This window comes from Arachis hypogaea, chromosome 4 (genome assembly GCF_003086295.3).
Source record: "Arachis hypogaea cultivar Tifrunner chromosome 4, arahy.Tifrunner.gnm2.J5K5, whole genome shotgun sequence".
Lineage (NCBI taxonomy): Eukaryota > Viridiplantae > Streptophyta > Magnoliopsida > Fabales > Fabaceae > Arachis > Arachis hypogaea.
This window is the reverse complement of record NC_092039.1, coordinates 7,342,870-7,367,214: the sequence shown is the minus strand read 5'-3', so window position 1 is coordinate 7,367,214 and position 24,345 is coordinate 7,342,870. Positions and strand designations below refer to the sequence as shown.

Below are 24,345 nucleotides of genomic sequence, written 5' to 3'. Positions count from 1 at the left end.
TAAACTACACTATAAATAAACTACTAATACTAAATGAAATAAAACATAATATATATATTATATATATATCATAGAGACCATTTATAAACTCAACAAACTCAAAGTATCAATAATATTATTAATCTATTAATAATACATATATTGTCATAAAGTTACATATCAATAAAGATTTATCAATATAAGAATAATGTAGATTAATTAAAATTTTATATATATTAAAATTCAATTAAATTTACATATATTTTACTCAAAATTAATTAAAATTTTACGTATATTTTGAATAAAATATATGTAATTTAATTAAATTTTAATATAAGTAAAATTTTAATTAATTTGTATTATTTTTATATGGATAAATCTTTATTGATTTGTAACTTTATGACAATATGTATTACTAATAGATTAATAATATTATTGATATTTTAAGTTTGTTAAGTTTATAAATGATTTCCATAATATATATATATATATATATATATATATATATATATATATATATATATATATATATATATATAATGTTTTATTTTATTTAGTATTAGTAGCCTACTCATAGTGTATTTTAGTGCAAAGATATCAAATAAAATTATTAATTTAATTTAAAGAGATAAAAAATTAAATTTGTTATTATTCAAAAAAATTTATTATATATCAGTGTTCATTAATTTTTATTTTATTATAAAAATTATCTAGATCATAATACTAATAGTATATTATAGGGTTATTATTATTAATATATTAACCGTATTTTAATGTTTATTATTTATATATTTAAAAATTATATTTGAGAATTATTTATTTAGTTTCATAATAAATGATATTTTTAAATTTGAATAATTTATTAATTAGTTTGTATTTATTATACTATATATTCAATAATTTATTAAAAAAATATTAATATAATAAATAAAAAATAATTTAAAAAAGATATTATTTAAAAAAAAGGACAAACAAATCTCTAACTAATTTAAATTTAAAGATAATTAGGTTTTTGTCCATTTTTAAACTTGACACGTTAACATTTTTTGTTCAGGGTTAATGGAAAAACATCCATAGAGACCGCGTTGTATCACAGAAATAAAAGATAGAGACGGAAATAGATCATTTTTATCTTAAGAGATCACGTTTTCATTCTTAAAAATAGACAACGGACGAATTGATAATTCACTCTTTTTTATTATCATATTTAACTATCTTTATAAGTTTTTTGTTATTTATATTTTTTTAAGATTATTTTTATGAATGATAAATTTTTTCAAATATTATTTTAGTAGTTTATTTTAATTAAAAGGTATAACATGTATAAACTAATTAACAAGTGTTTGAAATTTTAAAATGATATTCAATTAAAAAAAAACTAAAAGAAGACAATTAAGATGAATACCCTATCTTTTAAATAAAAAAAAAGTTTTTGACATTTATAACAAAATTCATATTATAAATGTAGCAAATATCTAATAATAACCTAATATAACTAAATTGATATAATAAAATTAGTTAGTAGTTCTAAACAAATTGTCATTTTTTTAATTAATTATCTTTTTTTTATCTCTCACGATCTTTTCTAATCTAATATGTTAAGAATTAATTTGTCGCAAATTTAAGTTCAATTTAAGAGTTTGTTAATAGTCAATAAATTACTAATGCATAACACGAAATTCAAACTCTCGACATTTATTTAAGCGGATCAAATTAATGAACTAACCATTATATTAATCCAATTTGGTTATTATTATTTTTTTTTGGTAATAATTATTTTACTTTATTAATAGGCAAAAATTAAATTAAATTTTTGGGTTTCCGTTTTGTCCATGTCTATGAACATTCGTATAGTATTGATTGTCTCAGCCTCTTTCATCTCACTTTCTATTTTGTTTCTGTTTTGAGTCCAATGTCATTGTCAGTGGTCCTTTTCTTTAGGGTGTAATCCAGCAAACAGAAAAGCAAATTGGAGTCAGTGGATATGGACTGTTTCCACAAGGATGAAATTAGAGGGCAAAAAACATTATTTGTCTATTAAAATTCAGTTATTAAATATGTATTTCTGTATAAATAAGTATTATATTATATATTTCTAATATATATTTTATATAAATAATTAGTTTTTAATTAATTTTTAATATATATGTAATAATATGATAGTAAAGCGTGATCTATAAATAATTAGTTTTAAATTAATTTTTTATAACTCAAATTACATAATTTTTTAATACTTATCTAAAAAATTGTGAGTTTGAATTTCTCTATCTTTAATAAAAAAATATATGTAAATTGATGCTCCAATTTTTAAATTCGAGTTCCTTGGCTTATATAATTGCAAATATTCTACAAATGTTTGAGTATATAATGCCTTAATTTTGGACTAAAAAAATGAATATTTCAATAAAATATCATTTATAAATATGAAAGTATTATAAGGAATTAAAGATCAATATTGTGTGCTAAATTTAGCATTGATATGTATATGTATATTGTATAAATAATCATCAGCTTTAAGCTTTTTGTTGGAAAATGGCAATGAATGGATTAATCATGCTTCAGTTTGCAGCAGCAATTATTTGATAAAAAAGAACTGGGAAAATGATGGAAAATTATGCCTTTTGGATGGTCAACTTACTATGATGATTGATTTTGCTCCCGTGATTACTTTATCAAATTGTGTCTTTTATTATTATTGGTTTTTCTTTTTTAATGTCTATGACTGTACCTTACTTTCTGGACCCTTTTGCTTAGACTTAAATAACAAAGTTTATAAAAAATAAATAAATAAAGGGTTGATGAAAATTTGCCATAGATTTATCTTAGTCTCACAAACAAATTATCTAAAGATAAGAATATCATTTGATGATTTTTTATGAAAGCATATATATACAACCATAAATTTATAAAAATTACTATTTTATAGCTATAATATTTAAGGGAGTAAATATTATTACAGTGATTTAAAATTATATTACATAATCAAAATCAACCGTTAGTTTTTGAGGGGAAAAGAAAAACTTTTCTCATGATAAGTTACTCCAAACATTCAAAATTGTAATGCATTATTAATGTTACAACAATAATAGTGTCCGAAATAAAACTTGCAGTATTATATATATTCTTTGCTTGTCTTTATCGTAATCCAATATTTAATTAACGGATAAATAAGACATACAAGTTGGCCGTTCACATAAAAAAAATAGAATTATATTATGTGTACATTAAAATTAATCATTAAATAAGTTATTTATATAAAATATATGTTAAAAAATAAATACATATTAAAAATAAATTAAATCACATATATATTTATACATAAATATATTAGTGGCTAGTTTTGATGTATAAATAATATTTTTGTAAAAAATAATAGTCTATTAATTTGATGTCCAGTTCACTAATAATGATTTTTTTTAAAAAAATAGAGAAATTTAAATCCATAACCTTTTAGTTGAGTATGAAAAAATTATATCATTTGAATTATAATTTATTAACAGAATCACAGTTGGAATATAATGATTAAAATATCCAAAGCAGTTGGATTATACTAATTAGATAATAAGTTGGTACTAAATTTCATATGGAAAACATTGGAACCATATTTATAAACTTTAATTTCTATTTCAATCAGCATACTACTTATGCAAATGTCAAGAGTCATAACTGTACAAAATATAATATGATTTATGTAATTCTATATAATGTGAACAATTTTATGGGGATATAAATAAGGTATTTTTAGGGAATTAAAGATTTTGGACTTGAGCAAGGAAGAAAAAAGAAAAAAAATCGATTAATTGGAATGTGTTTTGATATTAAATTCTTTAATATTTTCAAACTTTATCAAAGAATTCAAAAATTTAGTTCGACAACATTAAAAAATGAGTTGAAGATAAAACTTAAAAAATGTTTCTTTTCTTAAAAAGTATAATAAAGAAAGAAAAATGAATGGTATACTTGTCATTCTTTTCATGAATGTACCATAATTAGAGTTTTAGAAGGATGGAAGCTGGTGATGTATCAATCAACTAATAATCACTTTTTTTTTTCGTGTGAAATTGGTGGGTTTGATCCAATCATATACTCAATTTTAAAATAAAGAGTAAATTTTCAAATCGATTTTTAAGAATTTTAAAAATAAATATTTTAGTTTTTTTAAAAAATAATACACAAATCAATTTTTTATATTTTTTTATTAGACATAATAGTTTTTAGGTTAAATTACATAGTTGATCCCTATACTTTTAGTGAAATTGCAAATTAGTCCCTACGCTTTAAAAGTTTGTAATTGAGTCCCTAAAGAGAATTAAAATTTGCAATTTAGTCCCCACCGTTCAAAAAATGTTTGATTTAACAGAATATTCTCAGAATATTCTCTATTTTGAACATGTGAGCTGCACATGTAATAATAGAGACCAATTTACAATTTTAGTGAAAGTATGAAGACAAACTGTGTAATTTAACCATTTGAAAATTACCAAAAATTTTTTAGGCTATCTAAATCCATCCTGCCCCTCCCCAACTCTCTCACTCTCACTTTCTCACTTTCCAAAATGGCACTCCAATCCCAACGCTCTCTGTCTCTCACCTCGACTCACCATCGTCGTGCCTCTCGCCTCCGTCACCGCGCCGGATCAACTAATAAATTGAGTTGCTATTTCTATGTTGATTTGTTGCTGATTTTTCTTAGACATTGAATTGTTCGCTTTGAGCATGCTTGGGATTGGAATTGTTCTCTTCCATTTCTCGGTGTTCAGTATTGGGATTTGATGTACCAGAATCACTACCCACATATGTAATGAATCCATTCTTTGGCAAGCGCACCAAATATCGTCAAGTAATAACCCACAGTGGAGTGGGATCGTATCCACAGAGATTGAGAGATTGAGCAGTTTTGGTTAATGAGTTAATTAGTTAAGCTAACCAAAGTGGAGAATATTGAGTGCTGTAAATTAAATTGCAGAATTGTAAATGACTCAAAAGTAAAAGAAAGATATAAAGTGTAGAAAAGTAAATAGTAAGAATGTAAAGAACAGAAATGTAAATGACTGAATTGTAAATGGGGATAGGGAATAGCAAAATGTAAATAAAGCTATAAAGAGTGTGGAAGATAAGAATAAGGGGAACGCCCAGCTTCTTAAGTGGCACGCCCCTTGTATTGACATCCCTGGCGTGCCACGCCTTCGAATCCAAGTGGCACGCCCAGGGTCTTCTTTACACAATGGTTAGCCTGGCGTGCCACGCCTTCGAACCCAAGTGGCACGCCCAGGGTCTTCTTGACACAATGGTTAGCCTGGCGTGCCACGCCTTCGAACCCAAGTGGCACGCCCAGGCCTTCTCTTCTTGCTCCTCTTCCCTGGACACTTGAACTGGGCACGCCTTGGTGTTCAAGTGGCACTTGAACTGGCGTGGCACATTTGTGTTCTTTTTATGGTCCTTTTACGTAAGATAAAGGGGTAGATGATGCAAGTCATTAGGATTGGAAGAGAAGAAAAAGTTGTCGTATGAGAGAGGCGAGATGGAGGAAGGAGGCGAGACCTGACTTGTGAGCACAAATGCGGTGGATTTGGCATAGCGACGGTGAACCGAGGTGAGAGATAGAGAGCGATGGGGTTGGGATGTCGTTTTAGAAAGTGAGAAAGTGAGAGTGAGAAAGTTGGGGAGGGACGGGGTAGGTTCAGATAGCCTAGGAAGTTTTTGGTCACTTCAAATGGTTAAATTACACGGTTGGTCCCCATACTTTCACTAAAATTGTAAATTGGTCACTGCTGTCAAACATGTGCAGCTCACATGTTCAAAATAGAGAATATTATGAGAATATTCTGTTAAATCAAAATTTTTTGAATGGCGGGGACTAAATTGCAAATTTTAATTCTCTTTAGGGACCAAATTACAAACTTTTAAAGTGTAGGGACCAATTTGCAATTTCACTAAAAGTATAGGGACCAACTGTGTAATTTAACCTAGTTTTTAATTCATATTTTGGCATGACTTACTAACAAAAAATATTGAGTTAGCACGTAAATTTATATACGTAATAGTCAAGTCTTTATATGTGTGAGTAGGACAAAACAATCACTGACCTGTAATCACCAAACAATGTCGTATGGTGAAGGATATAAAACGTTTCGTTAGAAAATACCTCTTGGTTTTCCTCAATATCAACGAAACCAAGTCTGAAAAAGATATCAAACCCTATCATTCACTCTTGTTTTTATATAGAAACTCTATATTACTGCAACCTCATCTTCCATCTCATCTTCTACATCACCTTGTCACCATCAACGTTAGGACTCCGTTCATCATCGTGACGCCTGTTATTTACTGTCGTTATCTTCAAGTTGCTTGAAATATCGAGATTGATGCAACGATAACACTATAAGATTTTTATTGAACTTTCGTGCAATTAGCAAGTTAGTACCTTATTTTCGCTAAGCTAAATGGGTTTATAATAGGTTACATTACTTGATTAATCAATTTATTTTGCTGGATGGTTAGGGTATAGTAACAGTCGTAACTTGTGACTTGCAAGTTGTTATATGTGTATGGGTTTTAAAGCAATTAGAAGGATATAGCATGTTCAGTAGCTGTAAAAAAAAAAAAACCGTGGTTTATTTGTGTTTGTTGGTTTTGGTTTTGTTGATTGTGGTTTATTTTGAAAAATACGAATTTCCCTTGGTTGGCGTTATTAGAACTGAACCTGAACGTTTTGATTCCTGCAAATGAAGAACTAGGATTTCATGAGCAGCTTTAACAATGAAGAACGAGACCTCCATTATGATAACTAATCATACAACGCCGTTTGTGATTATAAGCCGGGGAGTGTTTTGTCTTACTCGCATACGTAGACACTTAACTGATACGTGTGTATGTTTATGTGCCAACTCAACATTTTTCGTTAGTAAGTCAATCGCAAAATAGACCGGAGATTGTTATATCTGATGGAGAAAAATTCTGAAAATTGATTTGTGATTAATTTTTATTGAGGCTAAAATATTTGCTTTTAAAATCTCCAAAGACTGATTTAGATAATTACTCTAAAATAAATATTGTTTTGATTATTATTTTTATACAATAAAAAATTAACTCTCTAGATATATTTTGCATCTAAATACATTAATTTTCAATGGGTTGATATACCAAATTCGTCTTTGAAAAATAGCGTGGTCTACTAATTATAATTATAAATACGTCAACCAATCATTTTTTGACAGGTGACATTAACTTATCATATCATTATGCCACGTGTTATTTAATGTGACATATCATTATTTACTGAACAGAAAAACCAATCTTAACTTACAATCTTTTAGGATTAATATGACTAAATTTTTTTTTTGAAAAACCAATTTAAAAAATACGCTTTCTTTTAGAAATAAATTTGAATATTAATTATTTTTTAATATATAAAAATATCAAAACGACAATTATTTTAAATGAGTAAACCATAAAGAAAAGGTAAATATACCCCACATAATAGAAAGATATTTTGTGAAAATTAATTATTGTTAGGAGGGTAGATTGGACAACTACTAATCTCGTATATTATTAGGGATGGCAACATATATCTTATTTGCGGGTACTCAATCCGACTCCATTCGATTGAGTAGGGTTGCCAACTCGATCTGTAGCGGGTAAGGTAGGACGCGGGTAGGGTTCTCATGCAAATCAGGTAGAATGTGGGTTGAAGCTTAACCCTATTCGATCAACCCGCATCTTATATATGTATATGTTATATACTTATATAAAACGAAAAAGCTCTACATCCATGTAAAAATTACATGGATGGTATCTAAGTACCTTTCACTCCACGCGTTTTCTCCCACCACACACTCGTTTGTTTTACACGCACCTCATATAACGTATAAACGTAATCCTTATTTTGCGTGATCAACCTTTCTCAACGTAAACCTTTCTCAACGTAAACCTTTCCATATAACACAAACCTTTTTCGCGTTCTTCTTCTTGTTCTTCTTTTTGTTCTTTTTCTTTGTCTTCTTCTTCCTATTCTCCTTCTTCTTCTTCAACCTAATTAAATTCGTTGTTCTCCTCTATTCACATTTTTCTTCTCTGCATTATGGATCTGGATTGACTTCAACATAATTAGTTTCGTCGTTCATCTTCTTCTTCGTTTTCTTCTTCGATCTGCACTTCTGAATTGAAACAATGAATGAATCAACTTTAAATAAGTTGAATGAGTACGATTTGGATAATTATTCCGAAACACATCAATTTGATGAGGTTTGGATTATTGAATTTTGAATCGAATTCAATGGAATAAAATTGCTAATTTTATTTGAAGTAAATTGAATGGACTGAGGTGATCTATATCTGAATTGAATTGAATTGAATTGATAATATGTAACTGTGAGTAACTTTTCGGTTCGGTAATTACTAAAGAGTTGATTTACTATGTGCATGTGTTCGGTTCAGTATGCAAAAAGGAGTCTAAAAATAATTAGACAAATATAGTGTTTAGAGTTTAGGATTCAGGGTTCAGGGTTTAGGGGTTTAGGGTTTAGGGTTTAGGGTTAAGGTTTTAGGGGTTTAGGGTTTATTTTAGGGATTTAGGGTTTATGGTTTCAAGGTTCAGTGTTCAGAGTTATGGGTTCAGTATTTAGGGTTTAAGGTTTAGGGTTTAGTGGTTCAGGTTTAGGATTTAGAGTTTAAGGTTTAGTGGTTCAGGTTTAGGGTTTAGAGTTTAGGGTTTATGGTTTAGGGTTTAGGAGTTCAGTGTGTTTCCAACTTTTGGTTCGCCAGTGTATTAATTAAGGTTCACTGTGTTCTTTTGGAGTTCGTAATGTATTGGTAAATACAGTGATTGCAACCACTGAGAACCTGGAATAAAACAGTAGCCAGACAGTTCTAACAGATATATAAATTAACATCTCAGATGAATAATCCATCTTAAATCAAATATAAATATTAACATTAACATTTAGATTAATATTCACATATATACATTTGAAGTAAGCATTTTTTGCTTTTTAAACAAGTTAAATAAAATATTGTTAATTACAAACAGTCAATCATAGTATATACTATTAACTATCTAAATCTCCATATGTGAATTTACAATAAGGGTTGGAGAGGGCAGTGAATTTACTATCATAGTATATTTTTCTTTGATGATTAAATGATTATGACGTTTTATTCAGCACATGAATGGTGTTCGGTTCAGTGAAGTTGACCATTTCGGTTCATTTCTGTTCTGCACAATTTAAAACTCTTCCTCCTCACTTTCTACTGCTTCTTCACAAGGGAAAAAAAGAGAAAAAGACAAAAAAAAACATGCAGCGGCAATAACAACAAAAGAATGAAGATAAAGAGAAAACATGTGAAGAAGAAGGACGCGAAAAAGAAGGAGAAGAATGAGGAGGAGGAGGGACCAATCTCTATTGCTGTTTTCGTTCTTTTTTTTGTTGTTCCTTGCCAAATCTTCTCCCGATTCTGCTGGAATAGTAGTTTTCGCAAAAAATGTGACTGAAGTTCGAGTGATTTTGAGAGAGATTTGAAGAGACGGAGCGGTTTCGTGTGTGTTGTAGAAGAAAGAACGTTTTTTCATAACGAAGCGCGAATGAAGAGTCGTTTCATTTGTACGGGGCACGTGAAAGTCACGTTTATTTAATGAGATTAGAAGCACGTTATTTGTTTTTTGGTTTTGGCCAACTTAATTACATGGTTACATGGATGTGTAGGAGTCTTATATATAAAATTATGTTTCAAATGGATGTTAAACCAAAGACTTCTCACTAAATACAAAAGATCATTCGCCATTAAAAGAAGATCATTAATTCATAATTTAATATTTTTTTACATCAAAATCAGTTCTATTTTAAATTATCATCGACTTATATAATAATGTTGTATCTTTTTTGTAATCCACAGGTAAGATCGGATACCCACGACTTAAAAATAAGTAAAATTAAGATTGAGATATTGTCAACCCACAAATAGAATAAAATTAAATTTATATAAAAATCTTAAAAATCTCAACTTACAAATAAAATTAGGATTGAATTCAAATTCTACTCTACCATACCTTATCTATTGTCACCCCGGTATATTACAACATCACAAAACACACACCTTCCAAGTTCCAATATGAGGGTTTTCAATTGTCATCCACTATTAGTTTTAGCCCAATTTTAAATTTGGGTACATCTATTGAAAAACAAAGATCATAACCACTAGAGTATGATTTTATTTGCATGTTGTAGCTTAATTAGCTTAGTGCCATCGCAATTAACAAGTAAAATAAAAAAATTTAATTTTAATATATTATCAGTATAAAAATAATTATATATATATATATATATATATATTAAATTACAGAATGTCATGTAAAAAAATTATTTTTTATATTAACTATATAAATAATCATTTAAAAGAATAAATGATAGTGTATCAAAATTAAATTTTAAAGAAAAAAACTCTAAATGTTCCTGATAATTATTTCAAAAGACAACGAAATTTTTAACAAAAAATATAATTTTTTGTTCTTGATTTTTATTTTTATGAAACTGATTAATCCTTCTATCAATATTTTTTCTTCGTATTAATGGAATAAACCTACATAGTACGTTAAATTGTTGATTTATCCATTAAAAATTAACTAGGATTAACAAAATCTTTTTTGTTAAAAATTTTGTTGTCTTTTAATGATAATTATTAAAGCCGGTTTAATTTTTATTTTTATTTTTTATTATTTTTTATATACATTAGCTAAATTTATTTTGTAAAACTAAAAATATTAATAATTTTTAAATTATTTTATTTATAAAAATTAAATAAAAAATATATTAATAATTAATGTATTACATAATATTTGAAAAAAGATCATTAATAAAATAATTAAATATCAAAACTAAAAAAGATACTTTTTTATTCAAAAATCTCGTAATCCTTAAAAAAAAATTTATCAGGAGTAAGGTTGGTATTCAATCAATTCTAAAATAAAATTATCTTTAATCTTTTTCCAGGGGACCGAGGGCAGGGAAAGGGGTTTTGGGAACAAATTACAAATATGAGTGCCTTTTTGTCCTTCAAATATTTCTTAGGGGCAGCCTTTTTATAGTTTGTAAGCGTGGGCTTAATTGTTTTTGGGCTTAAAATATCTGTTGTGTTGTTAGTATTTTAACATTAATTTTTGTACAAAAAGATTGATTAATGAAAATTTGTTTTCACCCCAAGAAAATTATGTTTTTGTGTTTAAAGAAAAAAAATCTTGTGATAATTAGCCGTTATTAACAGAGCTAACAGTGTTAGATTTTGAAGGAGGTAATTAAGGGCAATGTCCCTAAATTAATTGAGGTAACTATTACTATATCGTAAACTAAAGGGTACAAAATATTATAGTTAAAAAAGACGGATAATAGTTAAGTTTGTCTTGAAAAATTATTTATTTTTTAAATTAGTCTTTAAATAATTTTTTAGTTATATTAATTTTTAAAAAATAAGATATAAGTTAAATTAGTTATTCTGTCCGTTAGATAATGATATATCATGTTAAGTGTTACGTGACATAATGATATAGTAGGTTAATGTTACAAGATGATTAATTGATATATGAGGTCATTAATACTGGTATGCCACGTATCATTTATATTTATAATTAAATTTTTTTAAAAAATACATACGTAAGTCATTTTCATCTCTAAAATTAAAAAATTGATCAAATTAGTCTTTATATAAAAATTTTTTATTTTTTCTTTATAATTTAAAATTTTTAGTTTTTCTTAATCCTGCTCATTTTAATTTTTTTTACACCTTAATAAACAATTTTTTCAAATAAAATAATAAAATAAACAAATTATTACAAAGTTATTTTTTCATTTATATTTTTTGATTTTTCATATTCAAATTCTAATTTTTTTAGTAAAATTTTTTTATATAAATAATTTTATCAAATTATTATTAATTATATACTAAACGTTTTAATCTTTTGAATCGCACTAAATAAATATAGTAGTTATTTTAAATATTTTAATCTTTTGGATCTCATTAAATAAATAAAATACTTTTTAAAAAAATTATATTAAAATATTAAGATTCAACGAGTGATCCCACAAAATCGGCTTTTTAATTATTGAGTTCAATTATATAAATTAAAAAATAATAAAAATTATAATTTTAAAATATAAAAAATTTAAATTTTAAAATAACTAATATATTATTTAGTGAGACTCAACATATTAAATTTTTTAATATATAATCAATAATAATTTGATAAACTCATTTAAATAAAAAAGTTCACTACAAAAAAAAACTACAACTTAAAAATGTAAAATTTTAAAAGATAAACGATAAAATAACTTTATAATAATTTAATTATATTTATTATTTTATGTAAAGAGAATTTTGTTTATTAAGGTCTAAAAAATAATATTAAAATTAGTAATATAAAAAAATTTAAAATTTAATATTAGAATAAAGTATACTTTTTGTCTTTAAAGTTTGTCAAAAGTTTTAAAAATACTTCTAAATTTATTTTGTTTCAATTTTATCCCAAAGTTTTCAATTTGCATCAACCATACCACTGAAAACTAAATTTTCAAAAAATTTAGAACTAATCGAACAATAATGCATGATAAATATATTTGATTAGCTTGTGTTAAAGATTGTTCCTGTGAAATTATTCCTAAATTGGTCATTTTTTTTGAAAAATTAGTCCTTAGGGATAAATTTAATGCAAATAAAAACTTCTAGAATAAAATTGAAACAAAATAAAATGTAAAGGTATTTTTGAAACTTTTAGCGAATTCCAAGGACAAAAAATATATTTTACCTTTAATATTATGAAAAAAAACGAAAAATTTATATAAGGACTAATTTGATCAAGTTTTAAAATTTTATAGATAAAAATGACTTACGTGTGTACTTTTAGGGACTATTTTGATTATAAATAAATTTATTACATGTAAATGACATGTGACATGCCAGTGTCACTGATCACATCAACTAATCATCTTGTAACATGCAGCATTAATCTATCATATCATCATGCCACATGACACGTCATCATCTAACTAACAGAATGACTAATTTGACTTCGTTTTATCTTTAAAGGATTAATATGACTAAAAAAAATATTTGAGTACCAATTTAAAGAATAAGTGATCTTGCAAGGATGAATTTTGTAACACCCTACCATATAGAGCTTTACGTTTAAGCTGTAAAATAGAGGTGGTGTAATATTACGACCTCTAAAAAAATAAAATATATACATAGATATAGTTGAAGAAATTTGTAACTAGGAGCCTTGAAAAAAAGTTTAAACAAAAACCGCGAAGAGAAAAGCGCATTATACTTGAAAACCTAAAACCGGAGAAAAGATAAGGGTAAGACATGAATAAATACAAAGAGTCGAGTACAAAAAATACATAATATCAAGCTCTAGACGCAACCTGCGAAGCTAAAGATGGCTGGAGTATAAATACATATATAAGCATAAGTATATATCCTAAAGTAACCCAACATGCATAAAGAAAACACCTAGTTCTTCAAAAAAAAAAACTGTAAAAAGATTAAACATTATATATATATATATATGAGAGTTTATGAACAGAAAATACATAACAGACAACTCCAAAATATAACTTCCCAACTTCGCTTGCCGTAGGAACCTTCAGACGCTCACCGAGGCACATCTGGACCTGCATTTGAAAACAACAACATAGATATGGAATGAGAACTAGAGGTTCTCAACATGGTAATGACATAGTTATCAGAACCGAACCGGTAATCGAACCGATTAGGTTATTGGGTCACTGGGTCATTGGTTTAACCGGTGGGTCACTCGTTGAACCGATTGACCCGGTTCCATGTAAATAAAAAACAAAATATAGTAAAAAATTTATAATTAAAAATTTAAAATACATATTTTTACTAATATTTTAAAATATTTAGCTATTCTGAACAATATGGAACAGAAACAATAAGTATTTTGTTAATTTTACTCTATCATAAATATTTTTATTTTATTTTTATATTAAAATAAGTATTATTTTCGAATTTTAATAATTTATTAATTATTTTATATCTATTATACTATTATATACTATAAGTATTTATTAAAAAATAATATTAATAGATATTATATAATTATGAAAAAATAATAAGTGAGTTTATAATTACTGTTAAATAAAAATATAATTAATTTAAAAATAAGTGAGCTTATAATTAAATTAAAATAAATTAAATAAAAGTAAATTATTTGCTGAAAGATATCAATATGTATTTTAATTTGCGTATATATTAGTAACAGGCAAGTTAGCCTGGTAGATGTAGCTTCCTTTTATCTCCTGGAGGGAGTTGGGGTTAGGGGGGTTCGAACCCCAACTGCTTCATTTCGAGGAAATTTTTAAATTGTTCCGGTTCGGTCGGACCGGTTGTTATTGAGTTTGACCGGTTTCAACTAGTTTATTCTAGGTTTGATCGGTTCGCACCGGTTCTTAATCTTGTACGGTCCAATCATCGGACCGGACCGGTATAGGATCCGGTTCACTAATTTTTTTTGTCGAACCGGTTGGTCCGGTCCGGTTTTACTAACAATGGTACCCATATACATAATATATAAGGTCCCGAAAAAGGCAGAGGTGATCCTAGAACTCCGATACTCAGATTTAAATATTGAAGCTTATAAATTGAAAACCATAAATAGAGTAGGTTATCTAAGGTTCTTATTTTTAATTTCTTTCTAACTTAAGCCCTAATTTCTGCTTTCCTCCAATCCTCCAAACCTCTGGTGCAAAGACAAGCATTACAAACAAAGCAAATACAAGTAGGATACAGATACAACAGGTAGCAAATATAGCAAGTAAGCATAATAATCACACAGGCAAGCTTAATTAATGCACAATCAAACAACACACACATATGCATATGATGTATGCTTGTCCTATGGTTGATGAGTCTTATCTTTCAGTTATATAGCCAACCCGACATGTCCAGTAACTAACCTGGACATTGTCCTCTTGAAAACTGGTGAGCAGTACAGTACCACGATCCTCACCTGGTAAGCGGTAAACCACCTCGATCCCAACAGATGTTTTCAATTGGAAAAGAAAAATTTGTGGGCGATAAATGACCACGATCCCTACAAAGCATATTCATTTAAAAACTGGTGGGCGGTAAATAACCACGATCCTCACAAAACAATTCTCTTTAAAATCTGGTGGGCGATAAATAACCACGATCCCCGTAAAATATTTCCATATCAAATTCGTCCTCATCATCATTCAATTCATTAAACAATTATCATCATCACACCTCCCATTCCGTTCATCAATAGTTCACACTCAGAACATAATTATCTTCTTAACTAAATAAAACTCAAAACATAATACTTTTCTTAATAAATTAAAATTCCAACATAATACTTTTTCTAATAAATCAAATTCCCAAACATAATGCATTTCTTTTCTTTATAAATTGAAGTCAAATAATATAATTCTTTTATCCATACTTGTCTAAATAATACTTTAAACCAAAACTCCAATTTTTATAAAAATTTCAGCAGCATCTCTTTTAAAATTTGGACTTTACCACCATTCTCGAGTCCCAATCAAACCAACCACACACACACATACACATACATAACTCAATAAATCCTCAATCTTTTATCATCAATATTCACATTCATCAATAATCATTTATCAACTCCCATCAATAACATTAATTAACATAATTCCTACAACCAACTCAACAAAATCATCATTCATCAACTCATTCACAATATAATTCCACATTTTCATCAAGGTTACTAGCATTAACATATTCCCACATTTCCAACTTATACTATGGTCATCTAGCCTATGTTTTCACAAAACATTATATATTATCTACGAGAAACTAAAATCATACCTTGATCGATTCCTCCTTAAGCTCGGAACACCTCAAAAGTCTCTCCTTTCACAAGCTCCAAACTTCCAAACGTCGATTCCTAAAGTTTAATTACCCGAATTTCGTTCCAAACCGCCCAATTGAACTCCAAATCAACAAGAACACAATCTAATTCACATAATATCACTATAATCATCAAAGGATTCACTAATTCAATAATTCACAAGGGCTCAACAATTCCTTACCTTACCCACGAATGAAATGGACAAAACCAACACTATCCATGAGCTAATTCGACCCCAGAACATCAAAATCACATCATCTCTCAAAATTAAAAATTTTAAACTTCAAAATTAGCAAAGAGTGGCGGAGTAAGAAACTCTTTTGGCAGTGAATAACGTCTCTAACCCCTCTCTCACCTCTATTCACTCAGCAGCGTGAAATCCTTTTTGCTTTGAGGAGAAGTGACTGAAGCCACTTATAAGAAGGTAAACGGGTTGGGCCTTGGGCCCGATTCGACTAGTTCGGTCCGTTAGCTCGATTTTGGTCCAAAATCTTTAAAATTAGTGTCAAAACTTATATTTTAATTATTTATACTTGAGGTAATGACCAAATCAGTACCCGAAAGATTCAAACGCTGACATTGGTACCTCACTATTGTTATTGACAAAATGGTCCTTAAAAGGTTTTAAAATTTGACAAGCGTACCCACGAGTGCACCGGAGCACATTTTCGGCAAGCACAGTGCTGATGTGGCCACAGTGTTTTGGTGACTTGGCAAACCACCCCCAAAGTTTTCTCCCCAATGCACACTCCCTCCCCTTCCCTCTCCCTCCCTGTCGCAGCCCCCATCCCCAACGCACACTTCTCCCTAATCGCAGTCCCCGCCGCATCACAAGCTCCTCCCCAACGTACACTTTCCTTCCTCCCTCAACACCACCATTCATAGCAACAATAATTTTAACATCAACAGCAACAACATCAACCACTTTCTCTCTCTCTCCACCACTCCCCCTTTCCCAACGCACACTTCCTTCTCCCTCCCTCAACACCACCATTCATAGCAGCAACAACCTCAACATCAACAGAGTTGCCCCAAATCATGAATTGTCCCAAATTTTTAGGTTAAATTATCATTCAAAAAGATTAATCACAATAAAACTCAGAAAAAATAAACAAATTCATATACAATAATCAAAATAAAATAAAATAAAATAAAATAAAACTTAATACAGACACCACCAAAGTAAGAATAGAAGACGAACACCAGACACAGAGGGGGCAGGACATGATAGAGCCAAGATGGAACCCAGACAGAGGAGGCATGGCAACGACTGGGGGTTAGCAGCAAGCAGATACAAGCAGTGAAGACGATAGCGGTGAAGGCGTGCAAACAATGCAATGCTACGAAGGAGACATTGGCGGACGCAGAAGACCTGGCGGCGAGATGGCGGCAGTGCGGTGTCGATGACACTGGCTCTGTAAAACTGAGAAGGTTGAGCTCTACTGCTGTTTTGGGGGAGAGTGAGTTGAGAGTGTGAGACACTGTGTTGGGAAGGGGATTAGAATTCAAAGAGGCAAGGGAAATGGATTAGGGTTCAGAAAGGGGGATTTTGGACTGAGGAGGGAGAAAGTGCGTTGGAGATGGGGAATTAGGGTTAGAGAGGGAGAGGGAAGGATTAGGGTTGGGGAGGGGGGAGAATGCATTCAGAAAGGGGAATGGGGGAGTGCGTTGAGGAGGAGGAAGGAGAAGGAGAAGAATTAGGGTTGGGAGGGTATTTGCCATGTCATCAAAACGCAGTGGCCATGTCAGCACTGTGCTTGCCGGAAATGTGCTCCGGTGAACTCGTGGATATGCTTGTCAAATTTTAAAATCTTTTAAGAACTGTTTTGTCAATAACAATAGTGAGGTACCAAAATGTCAGCGTTTAAATCTTTCGGGTACTGATTTGGTCATTACCTCTTTCTATTTTATTAAACTATAAAATTTAATTTTCTATTTTTTTAAATAATAATTAGTTTATTGATTAATTATTTATTAATTTCGCAAATTTTACAAATTTAACTATTAACTTCAAAAGAAATTCGAGAATAGTAAATGGAATTTGCCCTTTTCAATATTTGTAAGACCTCAAATCATATTCTAAATTAAGAAGCAATGAAATTAAAAATGGCAAGAACAAAATGTATAGTCTTAAAAAACTAATTTAGTTTGGTCAAGTAGTTAGTTTATTCAATCTTTTAAGTAAATGTCAAAAATTCAAATCTCACCTTATATATATATATATTAACATACCGGCTAATAACAATCTCTTACATTGAAGATCCTTTTTTATTTTTTTATTCTCTTTTTTATTTTCAGCTCGTTGTAGTATTTTACATTGCTAAAAAGTCTTATTTCAAAACAATTATATAATGACAAAATTATCAAAAATTGGCATTCTGTATTTTTGTTCAACAACACATGAATCCTTTCATGATTTTGGATATGTGATGTTAAATTTTTTTCTGGAAAAAAATAGAAAAAATAGATTAATCCATTCTGAGCTAAAATTTGTGACAAATTAGTCTATAATATAACCTTAAGAAAATAAGAAGGAACAAATATATCCAATTTTAATTTAGAACAACAGCCTAATTTTTTTTTATTTTTTTTGCTTTATTCACCTAAAAAGCACCTAATCACCATTCCTTTTAATAACTGTTCCCTTAAGTTAGATCAGGCTAGTTAATAATTAGCTTAACTTCTTCTCAAAAGCAAATAATTCTTTGATTTTTTTCCCCCCTAGTGATCAAACAAAGAAACAATCTTCTGTATTTTTCCCCCTCAATTCTATAATATGATTACAGGCCTAACTAAAAATTGATGAATATGGCCAAGAAACATTAAATACACTAATAGCCTCACATCACATGAATGCAAATTGGTATTACAAACCAAAAAAGAAAGTAGCAAATATTTCAAAGTCTATAACCATGCAAGTGTTTGGCCCATCTTCTTGCCATATAAGGATCATGAAAATCCCAGCTTTCGACATTGCTACTCCGACCACCACCGCTGCCGCCACCACCTTCTCTAACATCATCTTCACCCTTATGCTCTCCAACACCTACAACTGTTTCCCCAGTTCTTCTAACACACTCATCAATCTCACCTTCAATGTAGCTATATTCCACATACACATGTGTGCAATCACCAAGGTCTAATAGTATTCTCCTCTCTTCTCCACCTCTTATCTCTCCAATTCTTATGACTCTTCCACTTCCGACTTCCTCCCCGGCCCCGCATATCCGAAGTTGGATCTCCCGGACAATGCCGCCCAACATCTTAGCCAGGAACTCCTCGAATTCTTGTATGACAAAGCCACTTGAAGTGCCAAAGCCAAATCCAACATGGAATCTATGAATGGGAGTGGATGGAAGTTCCATGCTTATTGCATGGTATGGTCTTGTGGGATTATCAGACAAGTGAAGGATGCAAGACTCAGGGTTCTTGTGCATCCGGTCCTCGAGTATCTTGATTCCTTTCTTCAACCCTTCGACCGGATCGGCTTGGCCCATGTAGAATAACCGGTCAATAACTTGGAGGGCTGTGCGCTTTCCATAGGATGTCATGCGCCTTAGGGGGAAGACACGAGCTGCGGCCGAGGAGTATGTAACAATGGCTAAGCGGTCAATGTGTCTGAGGGAAAAAACCACAAGAGCCATTGCTTGTTTGAGAAGCCTTAAGTGTGGTCCATTGGGGCTAGCAACTAAGACCAAGTCGGTTGCGCGTTCATGAGTCAGTTTAACTGAAAGGCAAGCTCTGTTGGAGGAGGGACACATCATAGGTGGAGATTGTAGCAATGATGAGGAGCCACATGTTAAAGGATGCAGTGATAGGTGGCAAGGGCATGAAGCATGCTTAGTGACTTGCAAAGCAGGATGGAAACTAGCTGGAGCATTCGGCGGTATAGGTACAAGATTGAAACACAGCTTGGGGCTATCTGGTGTATCATCAAGCTCAACAGGATCGTCGTCATCATACCGTGCCGTGCGAAGTAGAGAACGACGATGAACACGGAAGTTAGCAATAGAATCATCAAGGATTCTTAGGATAGGATCACTCTGAGTACTTGATGCCAGAGAGCCAGAGAGGTTGTTGTTTAGGTTGCGAGGGAGCTGAGTCCAATGAGCACGGCAAATGGGGCAAGTGACACTACCGTGGCGAACATTGGAAGAGATGCAGGCGAAATGGAAAGCGTGAGAGCACTGAGCAGTGAATATAGCTTGGCCGGGACTGCTACCCTTGCTGTGGTAACTCAGAGGATCTAAACATATTGCACATAGATTCTGCAAAAAATATGTATCACTTCAACTCAAAATCATTTCCACAAAAGCAAAATCAAGCACAAGCTTGTGGTATTTATTCCAACACTGACACAAAGTTGCATGATTTAACCAAACTCATCTCACTTTTTACCATTTGATTGAAGTAGGGACAGAAACAACGAAACTTTTTCGGACCCGAAAAAAGAAAAAAGATTCTACAGACACTGAAGATAAAATAGATTGTATATGCATAATAAAAGTTTCACATTTCTTCCTTAGGAAGCTATTGAACACACACACATTACTTTACTGTATACAAATTTCCAGAGAGGCATTTGGCAATAATAGAAGGAAAAGCATGATCATGCATGTTATGTGGCAGGTGAAACTTCCCAAAGTGGGGTCTGCATTCATAATGAAATTGATTCTTGGCTTCACCCATGCGCCAACCATGTGCTTAGGGGCACTCACATGCCACAATCCTCCATTCAATACCTTTGCTCTTCTAGTTTCAATTTCAGTACCAAAATTAATGCTTTAACACTATGCTCCCAGTTACCAATTCACATTTTATGATCTTGCTAACAAGAACGCCTTAAGAAGAAAATTCTTATTAAAAATGCATTAAATATGCTAAAAAAATGGAAATATTTATTGTAAAATAGGTCAACAAGGGATCATAGCAGAAGGTGAAACTCTGAGGGGCATTGGATACCAAATTGCCAAATGTGAAAACGGTTCAGAAACACTTTTAATAGCAAGTGGTGTGGCTTTTATTTAAGTGGAAGACTTTCTTTAACCATAAACTTCAGAAGGACAAAGAGCAAAAAAACAAATATGAATTATGATGTTAATAGTTACTGATTACTAATAATTTAGGTGGTTTAAGAAGGTACAAGTGAAGTAGATTAATTAATTTACCTTACTATGAAGGTCATTGTTGTTGATGTTAACAGTGATGGTGGAATCTGTTTCTTGTGTAATCTCCCCTGAGCAATTCTTTGTTGATGTTGACACAAATGAGGAATTTGAGATCTGCAAAGCATTCCACATTAGCAGAAAATTAGTACTTTCAAGCTTCAACTCCCCATACTTCAAATTTCACCAGAACTTTTTTTACAAAAAGAGGAAGAAAAAATAATAATGATAATGCCATTTATATCCACAATAAATTTATAGCTGCTTCAAGTCATCACTAAAAAAAGAGAAAGAAAGAAAGAAAGAAAAAAAAAACATAGTATGGATTAAGGAGCATTGTGAGTTCCAAAGAGAAGCAAGTGTTGGGACATGGAAGAAGACCTAATTAGGCAAAAATGGGAACAAAGTTTGAATCTTTTGGGAAAATGGTAAGCACCCAGAGAAGAAAGGAATGGAATTTTTCATGGGAAATTTAAATGTGTGATACTTACAGAAGCAGATAAGGCGTCAATGGGAACTGGATCCACCATAGATTTCCTCCTTGAGAATGAACCACATGCATATGCTGCTGCCATTGCAACCTTCCTTGCTGCTTCTCTAAGCTTTGATGATGCTCCTCTTCTTCCTTCTCCCATTGTTAATGACTCTCTTTCTCTCTGTGAAGTTTGGAGCCACAAGAAAAGAAGGGACAGAAGAGAGAGAGAGGAGGAGACAAAGGGGTCTGAAAAATTCAGCTTGTGTTGAGTGTTTTAAAGTGAGTGTTATTATTGTGTGTATGTTCTTTCTTGTTTACTTGTTTGTTTATAATCTTTTTTGTTCATCACTCTCTTCAGAGAAACACACTTCACACTTATATATAACATTCATAACTACTATTTCATCAATCTCACAATATTTGGGTTTTTTATTTTTATAAATTAAATAAATATAATAATTATCAAAATAAATCATTTAAAAAATATTTATCGAAATAAATACATATCTCTTATCTTGTTTACAGTGTAAACGAGATAAGATAGGTAGACGCGACAAGTGTATATTTCATTTACAATGTAAATAAGATATATATATTTTTAAAATTTTTTTAAATAATAAAAAATATTAATAATATCAATAATCCAAACTTTTAATATGAAATTAATAAATAAAAAGGTTGGTAGAAATATTTAAAATAAATATCACTGAATCAAGTTGGTCATATTGATTAAATTATAATATATGGCAAAATAATTATATCATGTGTTATCATCTAATCAATATTCTGTGTTATTTGTAATCTAATTTGATAAATATATTAGGAATGATTTTATGATTTATATTCGTAATTTAACAATTATATATAATTAATTTAATTATTTTTTCAAGATTTTTCTTTAATTTATTGTATAATATAGTTTTAAAAAATTAAAAATATTGTTTAAATAATCAATTTGATCATTATGTTAAACATAAGATAAATTTATATTTTAAATTTCTTATGTAAAGTATATAATATATTTGCCACCTTATATATGCATACACTCATAATATAAAACAAACTAATTAATGATTTAAAAAATTGTAAATAAAATTGAGGGACTTATTGCTCTATTTTGATTGTGAATAATTGTAAAGTGGTGAAATTTATTTACCATGAGACAACATTTACTACCAAAAGTACTAAAAATTATTGAGAGAAGTACTTTTCACAATGAAAGAGGAGAATCAATTGGTTTTGATACTTTACCTATAGTTTAGAAAATCTATTTTTTATTTTCTCTCATCATGCTTCATAGGTCAAACAAAATAGGAGTTTTTTAAACAAACAAAAAATGTTTTTTACATGTAAAATAAGAGTGAATATCCCACGGATTCTTTCTCGAAAAGACAACAAAGTCCTCAAAGAAAAACCAACCCAATTTCTGATATTTTTGTTTTGGGATTAATTAATCCCTGTGCCAAAAAAATTAACATTAACTTTTTTTGGCACATGGACTAATCAGTCCTATAAAAATAAATCTCAGAGGTCGGGTTGATATTTTTTTTGTCAATAATTTCGTTGTCTTTTGAGATAATTGTCAGGTTATTTTAGGTTTTTTTTCGTAAAATAATGCATCATATTTTTGCATTAGGGAAACAATGTAATTATGTAAGAAAAAAAAATGTTGAAATTGATGGAAGAGCATGAAATTATGAGGAGGAAGGAGAAGGAGAAGCAACATTGGAACAATGTGGCACTTTCCAAAGAGAATGATATCATGGGACCAACCCACTAAGCCTAATTGATCAAAAATAAGTTGTTTACAGCATGCAATAGTGAGATCCATCCACCAATTTTCATCCATTTTTCTTTCCCATAATAAACAACTATTATTTTGAAATATCTTATCTATACATCTAATGTTGATATACACATACACTTTATGTTGTTTTTTTAATATAAAAGAAACATTTTGATGACCCCTAAATCTAGATGGTATGCATGAGCACTTGTGTGTAACATAATGACAATTTTAGAGATGAGTTCAATGATGAAGAGTTTTCATTAGATTTTAAGCATTCCAAGCCCCACCTTCTACACACGGGTTTGGTCCAACATAATAACATTTGATGCATTTTATTTTTAAAAAATATTTTGTAAACTCATTTTATTTATTTGGTATATTTAAAATTAAATTTAATTTATGGTAAGTATAAAAATTTTTTATACAAATAATTAATTGTGTATTGTTATATTAATAAAACTTAAAAAATATTTAAATATGTGATTTTGATTAAATAATTATATAAAAATTTTTACATGTTAATTAAAAGTAAATTCTTTGAAACCACATAAAATAAGCTTCCCATCTTATGATAACATACATACTTTTCTTTTTTTTTTTTTTTCTTATGTGGATAAGACACATGGTTCAAATCATTTTGGTACCAACAAAGCCAAAGAATGAAGGAAAATGAGGAAAAAAATGAAAAAAAAAAAGAAGAATCGAGATTGGAAAAAGGAAAAAGGAAAAGAAAAGGGTAGAAAGAAGTTTCTTCTAAGAAGTGGGGGAAATGACCGTTTTGTTTTGAATTTCAAAGGTTCAACAATCAACTTATGATAACTTCCAAACTTTGCCTTCTTTTTTTATGTTTTTATTTTTGAAATATATATATATATATATAATTTAATTTTGATGTACTGTCAGTGTAAAATAATTTTACACGTGCATTCAATTATGTAACGCTATATTAGTAAAAATACATATCTTTCACATTGACTGTGTGAATAATCATCCAAAAAAACAGATGTGATTTTACGAATGTATAAAT

General features: G+C 29.7%; 1 protein-coding gene across 1 annotated transcript; it reads right to left on the bottom strand.

The window, feature by feature from the left end:
* Nucleotides 1–18,614: 18,614 nt before the first annotated feature.
* LOC112796085 (probable E3 ubiquitin-protein ligase WAVH2) lies at nucleotides 18,615–21,882 on the bottom strand. Its single transcript, XM_025838362.2, has 3 exons — nucleotides 21,546–21,882; nucleotides 21,058–21,171; nucleotides 18,615–20,157 (listed from the first exon to the last, which is right to left on the bottom strand). The coding sequence occupies exons 1-3, from the start codon at nucleotides 21,687–21,689 to the stop codon at nucleotides 18,787–18,789; spliced, it is 1,629 nt and encodes a 542-aa protein (XP_025694147.1). The 5' UTR covers nucleotides 21,690–21,882; the 3' UTR covers nucleotides 18,615–18,786.
* Nucleotides 21,883–24,345: the final 2,463 nt, after the last annotated feature.

Bases quoted from the DNA above. Each gene is read 5' to 3' on its own strand.
- LOC112796085 (XM_025838362.2), bottom strand. From the start codon at position 21,689: ATGGGAGAAGGAAGAAGAGGAGCATCATCAAAGCTTAGAGAAGCAGCA. The intron at 21,172-21,545 runs GTAAGTATCACA...AATGCTTTGCAG, and splicing joins TTGACGCCTTATCTGCTTCT to ATCTCAAATTCCTCATTTGT. The intron at 20,158-21,057 runs GTAAATTAATTA...TATTTTTTGCAG, and splicing joins ACAATGACCTTCATAGTAAG to AATCTATGTGCAATATGTTT.